Genomic DNA, 16914 nt, shown 5'->3' on the forward strand with positions numbered 1-16914 from the left:
TTGTACTACATGCAAGAGTTGCTCAGTCTTGCACTACGTACTGGCCCAAACATGACATACTTGTGCTTACTTGGGAAATAGGATTAAAATACTTGAATATATATATATATATATTCAACAACATACCAAGTAATGTTATATAAACTTGGTTTTTAATCCTATATATATATATATATATATATATACATACATACATACATACATATATACATACATACATACATACATACATACATACATATATATATATATATATATATATATATATATATATACACACACACACCTTATACATTTTACAGACAGTAAAGTTTGGGAAGATTTCGGAGTACATCCATATGGATTAATCTAATCATGCTTATCAGTTAAATTGTATTTATGATGCCCTTCTGACTTAATGCTGTTATCGTTATCATGTTCAAAGGACAGTTGTACGATATAATGGTATTGAAAATGGTTGCAACCAGAAGCATCTGTAGCACTTTTTCTGATGAGAATCAATTTTAGGAAACAGAATGGGATCTGGTGTTCTCGTTAATTTCCCAAGGGTAGTTGTTCCTCTGATTTCGACTTTTATCAGTCTTGTGACTCAAAGATAATTCCTCAGCAGGAAGTGTTTTGTTTCGCTATAAATACTGGGATTACAACGAGCGCGTGACTTGTCTGCTTACAGTTTTTATCGTTTAGCACTTAAATTCTGAAAATAGTTGACATGATGAAACAAAATTTATTACTTTTTACCAGCTTAGAATTTTTTATATATTTCTGTAAGTACTGTATTTGTTTTTGCAGTTAGTTTTTTTAGTTTTGTTTTTGCTATTTTCTAATTTCTGGGAAATCTCTATTATAAAATGAAAGAATATGCACGTGTTTTGATGTAGCAGCGTGATGTGGTGACATAATACTTTTATGTCACCACATCACGCTATTATCAAACGTTAATTAAAATTGTCATTACATTAATTAAAATGTCATAAATTTTTATTTCTTTTAACACAAAATGTCAGATCATTCTGGAAAATAGCACGTTTCGCGATAAAAGGAGAGAGGATTGATATATGAATTGGATAATTTCAAAGAAGTGGAAGAATTTTTTTTTTAGAAAAACAAGTGCTCAGTCATTTAAAAATCATTAAAAAAACGTGATCTTCGTGAATGGGAAGCCCAACCCGAGAGAGAGAGAGAGAGAGAGAGAGAGAGGAGTTGAAGAAATTGGACTGCTTCTTAAAGAAAAATTCATAAGATTTCAAGATCTAAATCTTTGTATGCATATGAGCTGCACTTACTGATCAAATGCTAATCACTAATCTGCATTGAAATAAGGGATTTAACAATTTTGATACTTTAAAATGTTGCAGAAGAAATAGGTGCAACTGGTAAACGATCCTATGCATCTTGGTGAGATCTATCATCTTAGTGTTAATGTGGTACTTAATATTGTGGTATGGTTTTCTGTTATTTCCTTTCTTAGTTAAAGATATCCTGCAATGGACAAATGTTAATGTCGAATGCAAAGTCTTGTATCTTTTTTTACTGCCTTTTATATGCTAGTAATTTTGTGTGACAAATTAACTTTACCCAGAAAAGATAGTATCGCCATGAACTTATCATGGCCATACTATCTTTTCTCCCTAATTACCACTTTTCTCCCACAACTATCAGTGTTTATATGGAAACTTGAGCAACACATCTAGACTCATCTACTCTGAAACAAAGTTTGACATGGATCATATTCTTAATTTGCAGCCCATGGCTGCAAAACTAGTTTCTCAGTCACCTAAACAACCAACACATATACAGTCATATTAGACGACAACCAAAATGTACTTCTGTTTCTAGCCAAACTTGTCACTTATTTTATTTTATTTTGTTTATTTATTTTTTTAGATTTATAACGTGTTATAAAATGTAACTATCATAGAACTCGCACTGTTAGGATTCAGGGGCTTGGGCTCACATCACTGAAGACCTGAAGGATATTTATTATTATTATTATGACACTTCCAAGGACTCATTAGCCTGGTTACCTACTTCTCTTTAAAAAAAGTTGGAGCTAAAGGAGCTCTGTCCACTCTTTTGGGAAAACAAAAGGCACTAGAGGATATATAATTGGACCTGCATACAAAAGGTAACAAAACCTATACCACATTAGTGCCATGTGTGGACAAGAGAGCAAGAAAAAAATAAATCTGTTCATGTATTTTTTGAACAGTCTCTCTTTCACAGGCCTTGGGGAAGACAGTGAAGGACACTGTTCTAAAGAACAGAAGTAGACGTAATGAAGGAGGAATTGAACTTGATTTAGTATGTTTGAGGCTTAATGCTGACCAGCAGCTGTGTTTTTGCATTCTTGGAAAATAATGGAGGAATGATGTTGGTTCAGTAGAACATTATCTAGAAACCCATAGAAGAGACATAAGGCAGAATGAAGGGTTACCAGTTAATCAGATTGCCCTTTTCTGGATAGCATCAAAACATTCTTAGTGAGGTTTGCAATGCACCACACTTTTGGATTTATGTGCCACATTCAGGTATACAGTTGTAAAAATATTATCTAAAGTTGGAAAGTACACCTAGTGTTTTGAAGGCTGAAGAGTAGCTTTGGCTGATATGTGTTTTTGTCAGGAAAGACTAGAGGTGTAAGTCAGCCCAAGAAGAGAAATATCTTATCTGGAGAACTGGGTATTATGAAGAGTAAGGGAGGGAAGTGAAATGAGATTTTTTTTGTAAGAAATAGACAAAACTATTTTGGTAGCATTGAAATTTGGTCATCCTTGCCCCACTGAACAGTAGGAAGGAGATCAGAGTTATCAAGGTACTATGGTCACTCAAACAAAATGGGAAAAGATAAATTAGCAAAACAGATGTTTGTTTTCTGGATAGAAAAAGAAAGCACAAGATTTAACAGAATGGGAGATTCAACAAATAATATATAATTTCGAAGAAAATTATTGATAGGAAGCTAGTAATGATAAGCATATAGTGCTATCATAGTATCCTGTAATTCCTTTATACCACTTAGGAATTTGATGTGATATAATGTCAGTTTACATTTTCAAAATTGTCTGTCTCTCCTTTATATATATTTTTATTATTAGGATATAACTTTGCAATGCCACCTGGCTGCTCTCGTCCAGCTGCAGTGATCAAGCAGGTAGAGAGAGAGAGAGAGGCAGATACTTTTGCAATCACAAATGATGTCACACAAATTGGCCATATCCCCACCAGAATACCAGATGATCCCAACCACTCCCCAAACACTTTGGATCTTTTCTTCACAGTGACCTTTATGCATACACTGTGAATATTGTCTGTCCTCTAGGTAATGTAGACCACAATGCAATGCACATCTCTTCCCACATGGAACAACACATACACAAACCACAAATGCTTACATGTATAGCATTACCTGAAAGCCAAGTGGAACAATCTTTGCAACTTTTCTCCCTCATTTCCTTGGTCCGATTAATGTTTGTCATTCATTCAGCACCAACATAATTCTCATCAGCATGAAACAGAATGCATCACCAACATAAATCTCATCAGCATGAAAATATTTATTCCCTGCTCTACCTTAAATTCCCATATCCTGCTAAGCCTTGGTTCTCACCAGATATGCCAAGGCTGTACAAAAGAAGAGTCATGCATGCTGCCTGTCTTGCATCCAAAACTTCATTTTCCTATAACTGCCTACACTAAAGCCCAGAATAACTGCAAGAAAATTATCACCACATCGAAAACTGATTTTGAGAGAGCTAAAAGCAGAAAACTTGCATCCTATCCAAAGGGCAGCCATGCCTTCTGAGCTCTAGTCAAAGCTATTGGTTGTAACTTTTACCCAACACTACTCCCATCACTATTATGCTCAGATGGGTGTGATAATGATGGGAAAATGGTGAAAAAAACCAACCTCCTGGCTTCTTACTTCTCCAAATTGGCTGATCATGGTAAAAATGCCCCCACCATTCCAAACACACAATGGTACATTTAACCTTTGACAGAAAGAGATCAGAACAATTTTGTTGAAATTGGATACCAGAAAAGTCTCTTGGTCCTTATGGCATTCTTCCAATTGTTCTAAAAGTCTGTGCGCTAGAGTTACTCCCATTCTATGCTGCATATGTACACTTTCTTATTCCACTAATATTTATTCTGCAGTCTGGAAACTAGCTCATATATAACCATTCTTAAGAAGGGTGACAAATCTTTACTTCAAAGTACTACCCAATTTCTCTCATCTTAATTCTTTCTAAAGTAAATGGAAAGAATCCAACATCCAACTCCTATGCTACCTTGAAGATTAATAAATGACCAACAGTATAGATTTGTCACTGCCAATCAGCAGGGGATCTGCTAACCTATGTCACCCATCTCTGAACAAATACCATTGACAGGTTTGGTGAATCTCAAGCTGTTGATATCTCCAGGGCATTTGACAGAGTTTGGCACAAAGGTCTATTGAGTAAATTTCTATCATTTGGCCTTTCCCCCTGACTTCTGTAATTGGGTAGCCAGCTTTCGGACTTGCTGCTCACTTCAAGTGATGGAGTATGGCTCTTTATCTTTTGTTTATGAACTAAAGCTGGGGTCCCAGAGGTCCCTGTTTTTTGCCACTCTTCTTCCTTCTATACATAAATGATCTAATCTACTCCAGCTGACTGCCATTTCAATACACAGTTTTGCTGATGACAACATATTGCACTCCTTTTGTTTGATAACTCTTGCAATGCACAAATCACTACAACTCTCAGAACTCTTAACTCTACTTCCTTAAATTCAGATTTTCAAAACATTCATCAGTGGGGTTTGGATAACCTTGTCAACTTTAATATGCAAAACAGCTCTTCATTATTTTCCACAAAAAAGAATCCTTTTCTTCCAAACAAGTAGAAAATGTTGTGTTGGCAGTTCATGTCATGTTTAGCAGTATTGATTCACAACACAAGAATAATAAGAAAATAATATTTATTTAACTTATTTGCTGGTATTATATCCAGCATCTTCAAAGCACATCTACCTCGGAGAACATAAAAAAAATACACGCAGCACTATTGTTATAGCAAGTTGGGACTAGCAGACCATGCCTTGGATACTCCTTTGCACAGAAGCAAATGGAAGAAAACAAGAGTGCTACACATAAGTCACAATCAGGGAGATTATTTTTGAAATCAGCAGCATCTTTAAAACATTACCCAAACTTCAACAAGTATGGCTGCATCAATTTACCAAAAATCTGGAAGAGTCATTTTAAGATTAAATTAATACCTTTTTCTCTCTCTCTCTTTTTATCCAACAATAGACGGTGTCAATTAGGACTCTAATTCCTTGTGTTGTCAGTTACAATTTTTTAAACTAGTCCCACTGTTACCTGAATTGTTGCTGTTTGTCTACTGTGACAAACTGATTTTGGTGCTCTGAAGATGTTGGATATAATACCAGTGAAATATCAGCAGATAAGTTAAATAAATAGAAATTATTTTCTTATTATTCTTGTGTTGTGAATCAATACCATTAAACAAATTGACCTGTTCTTCCAATCTTACCCTTGACAATACTCAAATCTGTTCAAGGTGATATTTATCTTTATTGAATAAATCTAACTGCAAATATATCTTGGCACAAGCATATCACAAATATTACCTCCTCTGCGTCGAAAAAATTTATGCTTTCTCTTTTGCTTGAGGTGTTACTTTAACGCCAAATATATAAATCTATACAAATCACAAATCTACCCAATCATTGAATGCTGCTCTCACATTTGAGGTGGTGACCCTAAGTGCTCCCTAAAAATATTGGATTCTATATTGATGATGGGGAAGAGAGACTGACTGTAAGTGAGCAAGAGGTGTATGGGGAGTTGAGCAAACTAGATGTAAATAAGGCTGTGGGACTTGATAATATATCACCATGTATTCTGAAGGAATGTGTCAGGGAGTTGACGCTGGCCTTGACATATTTTTTTAATACGAGTCTTGCACTCAGTCAAGTTCCTAAGGAGTGGAAGGAGGGCAAGATTGTGCCACTTCATAAAGGAGGTGATAGAACTTAAGCATCAAACTATAGGCCTATCTGTGTGCGTGTTAGGTGTTCTAGTTTAGTTGTCGGAGAAGCTTGTGAGAACTAGGATTCAGAATTGGGTTGACAACAATGGTATTATATTTTATGGACAGCATGGATTTTCTAAAGGAAGGTCATGTTTTAGTAATGTACTTACTTATCAATAAGGTGACTGCTTCCATGGACAGAGGAGAAGGATACACAGTGATATACTTAGATTTTGCAAAGGCTTTTGATAGATTACTGCATGATAAGTTGATAGTCAAACTGGAGTGGGTGGGGTTGGATATTAGATTGGTGCATTGGATTGAAGACTGGCTATCTGATAGGTATCAACAAGTTGTGTATTGGGGAGCAATATCCAGGAATAGGAAGCTACTAGTGGTGTGCCTCAGGGGGTCTGTTTTAGGGCCATTGCTGTTTAACTTGTATATTACTGATATTGGTGAAGATTTGGATGACTATATTCAGTTGTTTGCAGATGATATAAAGTTGGGACGAACCATGAAGAGTAGAGAAGATGTTGTGGCCTTACAAGAAGGCTTGAATAAATTGAGTGATTGGGCACGGGAATGGGGATGTGAGTTCAATGTTGCAAAATGTAAGGTTTTAAAATTTGGAAAAAAAAATGGGATGCAGAAAATATGCTTGGTGAGGATATATTATCAGAGGTGGAGGACATAAGTGATCTCGGGGTGATAGTGGATTAGGATCGGAAATTTAGGGTACATAGCCAAAATTGTGAAGACAACACGAAGGCTTCTGGGAATGATGTGGAGGACACTGACTTGTAGAAGTAGGGAGATTCTCGTTCCATTGTAAAGGCTTTGATTAGGCCACACATGGACTGTTGTGCCCGGATTTGGTTACCTGGTTTTCAGAAGGATGAAGTGATGTTGGAAAGTGTCCAGAGGCAACTGACTAAGGTAGTTTCTAACCTCTGGAATGTTGAGTATGAGGAAAGATTGAGAAGATGCAACTTGCAGAGTGGACATGAGGAGGAGGGGAGATATGATAGAGACCTACAAGTTATTAAGGGGTTGTTATAGGATCAATGCTGGATAGGTTCTACAGAAAATAGTGGGAGATCAGGAGAGAACCAGAGGTCATCCCTGGAAACTGTATAAAGAGGGTGTGAGTAGGGGAGTGACAAGCAGGTTTTTTTTCGTGCAGAGTTGTGAATGATTGTAATGCCTTGCCTGAGAGTGTGGTGTCTGCAGAAAATTTGAGTGTGTTTGAAGCACAGTATGATCAGCTGTGTGTTTGATAAAAGGACCTTCTAGATGAGTCTTTGACTCCATGGGGTCTTGGGTAGTAATAATAATAATATAGAAAAAAACAGTTAAAATTGATTGACGATCTCTCTCTCTCAAATACTCTGCTCACATGTGTTCAGAAGATCCACAGTGTGCATCTTCTGTCAATATTTCTGTGCCACCGTTGATCAGAATTAGCATCAATAATTCCCCAATAAAAGTGTGCAGCATTTGGATGGATTTGCAACTCTAAACCCACAGAACAAATTTCTCTTCTCCTTTGTTCATTCCTTTCAGTGTTACCCTCTGGAAAGTCTTCCATCACTTGTTTTCCCAAGAAATACTATTCACAGCATTTCAAGTCAAATGCAGACAAGTTCGTTATTGCTCATCCATGGTACTAGTGGACTATAGGCTAACCAACCTCTCATGGATGAGTTTTCCCCCTTAAAAAAATCCTACTAACTCAGCTATTTGGTCTTCTAATGGGTTGGTGTGAAGGTATGTTGTTAAAATGCCAAGTTTCTTTATTGTCTTCAAGACAGTTGTAGTTTTAAATATACCATATTCTCTCTTCATCTGCCAGCCGGTAAATATAAAATCTTACCACACATTAAATATGTGCACATAGTTATCATTTCATATTTCATTTACTCTGTTAAAGATCCTTATGTTTATTAGTTTCATACATGTGGTGGTCCCATCCCCTTTTATTATTTTTTTTGGGGGGATTTGTTAATTACTAAGTATTCATTTTATTATTATTATGTGACACCTCTAAGGAGTCCAAGAACTCATCAAGGGAGGACCTACTCTACAGCTCTCAATCTTCACCACTCAATCCACCAACTTCAGCAAACCTCATCATCTACCTCCATCCACTGTCCACCACCACTAGTATTTTTTTTCACAGACAATCGCAAACATCCATGCACCCGACAGAATTTAAATCCACAGCCTTTTTGCTGGAGAGCAGATACGCTAACCACTTGGCCAACCAAGCTGGCTATAATTTAATCTTCTTAATACCATGAATTAACACATATGTGCATTTCTAAGTAACAAAAAGTTGAAAATTTAATTGGCAATCTGATAATCAGAAGGCAGACAGTAGAATAAAACTGTCTGCTATAATTTTGATCAGAATTGTTGATTGGATTTTAAACAGTATAAAAGTGAACACAGATTGATAAGAAAATAATTTTAATTGACTTAATTGCTAATATTTTGCTGATTCTATCCAGTATCAGAGCACACAAACAAAGTTTGTTACAGCAGGGAGACAACCACAATCTGGTATAACAATGAGACTAGTATGAGCAATTTAGCGTGCAACACAAAGACTAAAGTCCTAATTAGGCACCATCTAACTTGCAGGAAAAAACAAACTAAGAGAGAAAGCAGGTATTAATTTGGTCTTAGGATCACTTTCTCCCAAATCTTTGGTAGATTTATATAGCCATACTTGTTGAGGTTTGGAGTATGTTTCAAGGCTTCTGTTGATTCCAGGAACAACCTCTCTGACTTGTAAAAGCTTCTATGTAGTACTTTTGTTTTTTTTCAATTGATCCTGTGTGCAAGGGTATCCAAAGCATGGTCTGCCAGACCCGACTTGCCATAGTAAAGTGCTGGATATACTTTTTGTATTCACTGAGGCGGATGTCCAGTTCTTCCTGTCTGTCCATAGTAGGCTCGATGACATGAACGGGGCACTTCATAGACTCCTGGATGTGATAAAGGAGAGAATCTGTCCTTAGGTGAACGGATAAGAGTTGCCAATTTCACATAAGGTTTAAATATGGTGCGTAGTTTGCATTTGTTAAGCACTCTAGATATCTTTTCAGATGTGCCTTTAATGTATGGGATGGTGACAGTTTTGTTGTAGTCTTCTGTGGTAGACAGTGGGGGGGGGGAGATTTCTGGGGAGCATTTAGTATTTTATCTATCTTATGGGGATTATAGCCATTGGTCAGGAAGATATGACGTAAGTGAGAAAGTTCAGCAGTGAGAGCAATGTCATTGGAACAAATTAACCCATAGAGCTAGAGCAATTTGTTCCAATGACATCGCTCTCAGTGCTGAACTTTCTCACCTACGTCACAACAAAGCTCATATGGTAGAGTCAAATAAATTTATATGGAATAAGAGAGAAATTAAATGAAACAGTACACTAACATTGTACAAATTATAATTAAGGCTTCTTTCAACAAAACTAAACTGCTACAAATGCAGATTATCTTTTGTGGGCTAACATCAAGACACTTTCTTATCTCCAAGAAAAAGAGTACTGTAACAATCATTTGATCTTCTCAGACTAAAATGACAACTATATCTTTTTTTTTAGATTATCCTGCACACTATTAGGATTTTAGTTCAGTTTGATTCAGGATTTAGTTCAGGATTGATTTTAGTTCAGTTTGCTCTAACTAAAGTAAACACTCTTGCTCTTAACTGAAAATAACAAATTGGTTAACTGGTTGGAGGGGAAAAAAAAACTTGATTCTGTACCTTAACATGGCCTGGTTGGCAGATTGGTTAGTGTATCCATTCTTCAGCTAAAGGGTGCAGGTTCGAATCCTGCCTGTTGGCATGGATGTTTGTGATTATCTGTGAAAATACTAGTGGTAGTTGGTGGTGGATGGCGTTGGTGTAGATCAGTGGTGTTCAACCTTTTTTACTATGTGAGCTACTTTTCTATAAAAAGTTATTCGGCGATCTATTCTCTTATATAGATCACATTCCCTCAACCTGATATCTCATTATGCACAAATAAACAACTAAAAAAAAAATACACAACTAAAAACTTTTTGTGTATTTAAAATTTTATTTATCACTTTTAATTATTTTAATACAACAAATATATTGGAATAAAATATTTATTTCTCTATTTTGGAAAACTAAAGTTAGAAAAAACAACAGATTGATTACAAACTCACAAGTTACAGAAAATGCTGGTTGACTAAAAAAAAAAAAAAAAAAAAAAATTAATGTGAAATTTGGCATTCTTTGGACCTCGCAATATTTTCATAGTCAAGTTGATATGAAGAAGTGGCCAATCGCAGACAATCATCTAAATGATCATTTGTAATTTGGTTTCTTAATTGATTTTTTATGACAGTCATATTTGAAAAAGTGGATTCTGACAAGTATGTCAATCGAAACATGACAGAATTTTTCGTACAACATCAGTTAATATTGGGAATTTTTCATGTGCATACTTCCAAATGACTTCATTGTTTATTGATTTTAAATGTAAACTATTCTGAATGTTTATTATCTCAAGTTCTGCTTCAGCTTGATTTATATCAAACAGCACACTAATTTTATTTGAAATTTCTGTGATGTTCAAGTTTTCTTGAAATGGATTATTGATAAAAGATACAATCATTCCAGTTTTATTAAAATCTCTAAATCTTGAATTTATTTCTTCCTCAACTAATTCTATTTCACGAATAAATTCTTTTAAATCATAGCGAAGCATTTCTTGATTTTGTTCAAAAAATTTTAATAAATATGGGAGATGTCTAAATTCGCGGTCATTTATGTTTTTCTTTAATAAAAGTATTGTTGGAAAGTTTTTATTGAACTTAACATGTCAATTAAATTTTTATCTCTACCTTGTAACTCTAAATTTAAATTGCTTAATTTCGTACAGAAATCTACTAAAAATGATAAGTGTAACAACCATCTTTTATCACTCAATTGTGGATAAATATCTCCTTCTTCATCAAGAAAATTTTTTATATCGTTAATTAATACAAGAAATCTTTCTAAAAATTGACTTCTGCTGAGCCAGCGAACATTATTGTACAACTGAAGTTCCCTATCATCATCTGCCTGTAATTTAAATAACTGCCGTTGCAGGGCTTTTCCTCGAAAAGAATTTACAATTTTAAATGTAATATCCAAAACATCTTTTGTGTTTAATCTTTTACTACACAGTACTTGTTGGAGTATAATACAGTACGTTAAAAAATCTGGATATTTGTCATCGTTTTTACATAATGAAATGAAGCTTGATTTATTACCTATCATTGCAGGAGCACCATCAGTAGTAATAGACACAAGTTTTAAAAAGCAGAAGTTTGTGTTGTTTCAAAAATTCATCAAATGCCGAAAAAATGTCTTCTCCCCTAGTCCTTCCCAATAATGGTTTTCAAAAGTTCTTCTTACTTGAATAATCTTGAAATACCATGCGAATAAATACCATTAACTGAGCAATATCAGTGAAGTCGTGGATTCATCAAATTGTAATGAAAATGCAACACACTGGTGAATGTCTGACATTAGCCTGGCCTGGAAACTTTTCTCTGGCAATTGGAACTCTTCCTTTTGGCAATTTGAAACCTTGTCTGCGGCCTAGAAGTAGTCTCTCTCTCTAGCAATGTCTCGAACCAAGAAGCTCCTTTCTGGAAGCAGGAAAATCCTCTCTCAAGCAACATGGATCCGGGCTGTCTCTCTGACGACGACTCTCGACCCGGCAGCCTTCTCTCTGACAGCAATTCTGGAACTGGGACCCCCCTTCTGCTTGCTTCAGTCAGTCCCTTTTTATTAGGCTACTCTGAGACCTCGCATGAAGTTTGGCAACCCCCAAAGAATCGGTATGAGTCTTTCATCTTAAGTTTCAAGTTCAGCATGCCTTTTGTTCTCCTCCGCTTTCTTTTGATTGCAAGTTGCCTACCATCGGAAAGTTGTTTGAACTCTTTCTGACTGACTTCGGAGATGTTTACACTTAGAGCCTGCAAGCCTTTCTCATAAAAACATTGCCTTTGTTTTTAACACTCTAACATATTCTTATTAAATCAGTATATATAGTTAGCTTTAAAAGAGTTATTTACAAAAACATCTAATACAAATTATACCCAGACAAAGTTTATTTTTTTACAACATTCACATGGGACTTAACCTAAATAAAAAATTGATATAATGTGCTTTGGAATATTTAATATTTAAGCTACAATCGAATTTTTACACTTTGCTTATAATCGTATTCACTCAGCTCACTGTTTGACTTCCACTGATCCAAATTAATTCATTTACCCGGACTTATAAGAAAATTACTGATTTGACAATTTTAACGAGAAATAAATAAACAATAACAATACACCTAAAGCGAATTAAAAATAATACAAAATAACGATAAATAAAATATTATGTTTTCAGTTTTAATAAATTTGTAAGTAAGGAGGAATACACAAGAGATCGACCAAAAATCGCTCCCTGGTCAATCCCGATCGACAGGTTGAACACCCCTGGTGTAGATGAAGGTAGTCGCAGTTCTTTGTAGTTGATGGAGAGTTATGGAGTAGGTGCCCTCCCTTGATGAGTTTGGACTCCCTGGAGGTGTCACATAGTAATAATAATTAATAAACTTAACATTACTATTAACACATATAACTGCTACTACATAGTAGAATTTATCTTTTTTTAAATGGTCGAGGGATTAGCTGTGTTTTCCTACCAGGATCTTGGCTGACTAGCCATCAGTCATGCTTGTAGCATGTTGAGCACAGTTAACCCTGGGATGGATTTCCATGGTGGACTGGCAACCTACAGCATGGTCAAAAACCCTGGTGGAACTGATATAGATGGCAGTGCCAATATTTCGGTGAAGTCCGAAGGTCATACCCAGGAAGTCTTAGTATCATGCCTCCACGTGGACCCTCTGGGAAACATGGTGTCGTAATGAGCCATGGCAAAGTTTATACGGAGCAAAGAGCTGGCAGAAAACTATAAAATGTATCTCCCAAGACGTTATGTGGTCAGTGTGGAAGATTAGGCCACAACCCCTCCACTACAATGCCAAGAAGAAGAAAGGCTGTAAAGCCTAAGGCCAGAATGGGCAAACATTGGATGTGACTAAATTTCCCCAACTATATGACTACTCTGATTGAAACCATTTATGGAGACCAGAGCATAATGCAGTGGGGAAGTTTTCCCAAATAATAAGCAATACTGGGATAGCCCAAAGAATTCATAAATATAATACTAATCAATACAATCCTCTTTTCCTCTATATAGAAACATTTAATTGTCGAACACTTAAAGAAGAGGAAGACCTTACCATCTTACAGCAAGAACTAAAACATATTAAATGGGACATCATAGGTTTAAGTGAAGTTTGCAGGCAGGATGAACATTTAATAAAACTAAAAAATGGAGATTACTTATATTATTATGGGAAAACTAAAGGACAATATGAAATGGGATTTCTAATTAAGAAAACAATTACACACCTTATAGAAGAATTTAATTATACAGATGAAAGAATAATAGAAATTACACTTAAAATAAACTCTAAACTTAAAATCAGGATCATCCAAATATATGCTCCCACCTCATCCCATACTGATGAAGAGATAGAAACATTTTATGACTCACTGCAGCACACTCTAGACAAAAAAAAGAAATAGCAATCAAAACTTTACTATAGTAATGGGCGATTTTAATGCCAAAGCAGGTCCTCCCATTCACCAAATAGATACAGCAGGACCATACATATATGGTACACTGCATTTATGACTCACATTTATTTTATGACTCACTGCAGCACACTCTAGACAAAAAAAAGAAATAGCAATCAAAACTTTACTATAGTAATGGGCGATTTTAATGCCAAAGCAGGTCCTCCCATTCACCAAATAGATACAACAGGACCATACATATATGGTACAAGCAGCAACTCAGGAATAGCTCTTACAGAATTCTCTATCAGTAACAAGCTTTATATTATGAATACGTTTTTTAAGAAAGCCCTCAAAAGAAAATGGACATGGAGAAATTCAGATGGAGAAATAAAAAATGAAATAGATTATATACTGTGTAATAATAAAGAAATAGTTCAAGATACCTCAGTACTAAATCAAGTAAAAACAGGAAGTGAATACAGACTGGTCAGAGCCAAAATTAAAATAAATCCCAAATTGGAAAGAATAAAATGGTTAAACAACAAAAACATCAAGAAGTTTTGATTTAAAACCTATCAAAAACAAGAAGGATTATGAAGAAAATCTCAATCAAAAACTAGACTTAATAAATGTATCTGAAGAAGAAGACATAAATAAAATAAGCAAAAACTTAATCGAAGTAATAATCTCAGCAGCCAATGAATTTAAAAGCAACAAACAAAAAAAAGATCAACTTTCAGAGGAAACTTTATAACTACTAAAAAAGAGACGAAATATGAAACAAAACAAAAACTTAATTTCTAAAATAGAATATGCAGAACTATGCAAAACAATGAGGAAAAAGATGAGAAATTAAATAAGATATTATCACACTAAAAAAATAAAAGAAACAATTGAAAACAATAAAAATATGAAAATACTAAGAAAACATTTTATCAGTTGGCAAAAGTCAAATAACTGCAATAAAAGATAAGAATGGAACTACAATAAGGAACCAAGAACAAATCCTAAGCAGGCTAGAAGAATTTTATAAAGAACTCTATAGTGATCCTTCAATAGATAAATCAAATATAAATAATTCTTCTCCATCACATATGGAATTCACCCCCCTCCCTTCATTTCAGATGAAATAAAACAAGCATTAAAACAAATGGAAAATGTCCTGGTGAAGACCTAATTCACATAGAATTAATTAAATGGGGAGGAAACAATATAATTCACCATGTGTCACAAACTTACTAAATCTATGCCTAGAAGAAGGGAAGATACCAGAAAATTGGAAAAAATGCTACTCTGATACTGTTATTTAAAAAAGGGGACAAAGAAGTAAAGAACTATAGACCAATTAGTATTCTCTCTAATCTGTACAAAATTTTCACAAAAGTAATAACAAATAGATTAACACCTTTTCTAGACTCAAATCAACCAGCAGAACAAGCAGGATTTGATAAAGGCTTTAACACAATCGATCATATTCATGCAGTAAAACAAATAATAGAAAAAGCATAAGAAAACCAATTGCCTCTCCTTGTTAGCCTTCATTGATTATGAAAAAGCATTTGATTCATTCAAAACTAATGCAATAATTAAAGCACTCCAGAATCAGGGAGTTCCTGGAGAATATATGGACCTCCTTCTCCTCCAGGCAATATACCTCATTGACAGCAACAATCCAACTTCACACAAGTAGTAATAAAATATCAATTGAAAAAGGTGTCCGACAAGGAGACTCTCTATCACCCAAAATTTTTACAGTAGTCCTTCAAGAAATAATTAATAATATAAATTGGACAAACCTTGGTATAAAAATCAATAACAGAAACTTAACACACCTAAGATATGCAGATGATATCATAATTTTTGCAAACACTCCAGAAGACCTTAATATAATGATAGAAGACATATATCATGAAAGCAGAAAAGTCGGTCTAAAAATAAACAGAGAAAAAACTAAAATCATGTTTAATCATTTTGTAACACCAAAAAACATAATAATAGAAAACAATTTCTTGGAAAGAGTCTCTTCATATACATACTTAGGTCATCTCATTGATCTAAACAATGGACTCCAAAAGGAAATAAATAGGAGAGTTCAACTTGCCTGGAGTGCATTCAGAAAATTGAAAAGCATTTTTCAAAACAATGATGTCCCACTCTGTTTAAAAAGGAAGACATTTAACCAGTGTATACTTCCAGTCATCTCATATGGTTGTGAAACTTGGTTGCTAACAAAAGTACTGGCAAATAAATTAACAACCCAAAGAAAAATGGAGAGGATGATGCTAGGTATCACATTAAAAGATAAGAAGCAAAACTCTTGAATAAGAAGCCAGACTCACATCACTGACATCATTCTTTACCACAAGTGACTAAAATGGAAATGGGCCAGACATATATCCAGACGAGAAGATGAGCGATGGACCACCATACTAACGAACTGGATTCCAAAAGAAGGGAAACGAGGCCGAGGACGTCCTAAAAGAAGGTGGAGTGATGAATTGTCAAATTTTGTTGGGGAAAATCGGTCAACCATTGCCAAGAACAGAGAAAGATGGAAAGAACTGGAGGAGGTCTTTGTCCAGCAGTTGACAGAAAATGGCTGAAAAGAAATGGTCCTGTCTGCACAGTCCTTCCCTTATTTGTGCATGCCTACATGCAGAGAAAGCAACACCTCACCTTTTGTTACTTGACTCATCTTTGTTTTCAATAGTTTTTCTTCTCCTATTTTCCAGTTCTAAAAATGAACAAACCAAGCTATTTTTGTTTCTTATTTTAGATGCTTTATACAGTGCAGTGGTATATACTGGTGTTGTATGGTGACTCCATTATTAAAGGTATGCTGAATGAGAGGATTCACAAGGTATGTTTTCCAGGTGGTAAAATGAGTAGAGTGATTGAGGCATTGGATATGAGGAGGGAGTGAGCGAAGGAGTTGATTGTTTTAATAGGTACGAACGACTTGACAGAGGACAAAGAGCATGTCAGAATGGATATCAGGAGACTGCTTAGACGGATAAAAGAGAATAGTGTGACAAGAAGGGTAGTAAGCATGTTGCCTAGGTATGACTGTGGTGAGATGAGGCAGAGAGCAAGGATTATGAATGGTATGTTGGCTGAAATGTGAGAGGAGAGTACAATTTGTTAATGTGTGGAATGAGTTTGAAGGACAAAGTGAACCGTATGGGAGTGATGGA

General features: G+C 35.1%; 1 protein-coding gene across 1 annotated transcript in view; it reads left to right on the plus strand.

The window, feature by feature from the left end:
- The first annotated feature begins 355 nt into the window (after positions 1–355).
- CtsK1 (C1 family peptidase 26-29-p) overlaps positions 356–16914 on the plus strand; it is a 103883-nt gene continuing 87324 nt past the window's right edge. Inside the window, exon 1 of the mRNA XM_090410714.1 lies at positions 356–767. Within this exon, the coding sequence (XP_090266840.1) occupies positions 713–767 (55 nt within the window). The 5' untranslated portion in view covers positions 356–712. The remainder of the gene's footprint in view (positions 768–16914) is intronic.

The sequence above is a fragment of the Typopeltis vanoorti genome, chromosome 20, assembly GCF_054136105.1.
Source record: "Typopeltis vanoorti isolate ZY-2024b chromosome 20, IOZ_Tvanoo_1.0, whole genome shotgun sequence".
Lineage (NCBI taxonomy): Eukaryota > Metazoa > Arthropoda > Arachnida > Uropygi > Thelyphonidae > Typopeltis > Typopeltis vanoorti.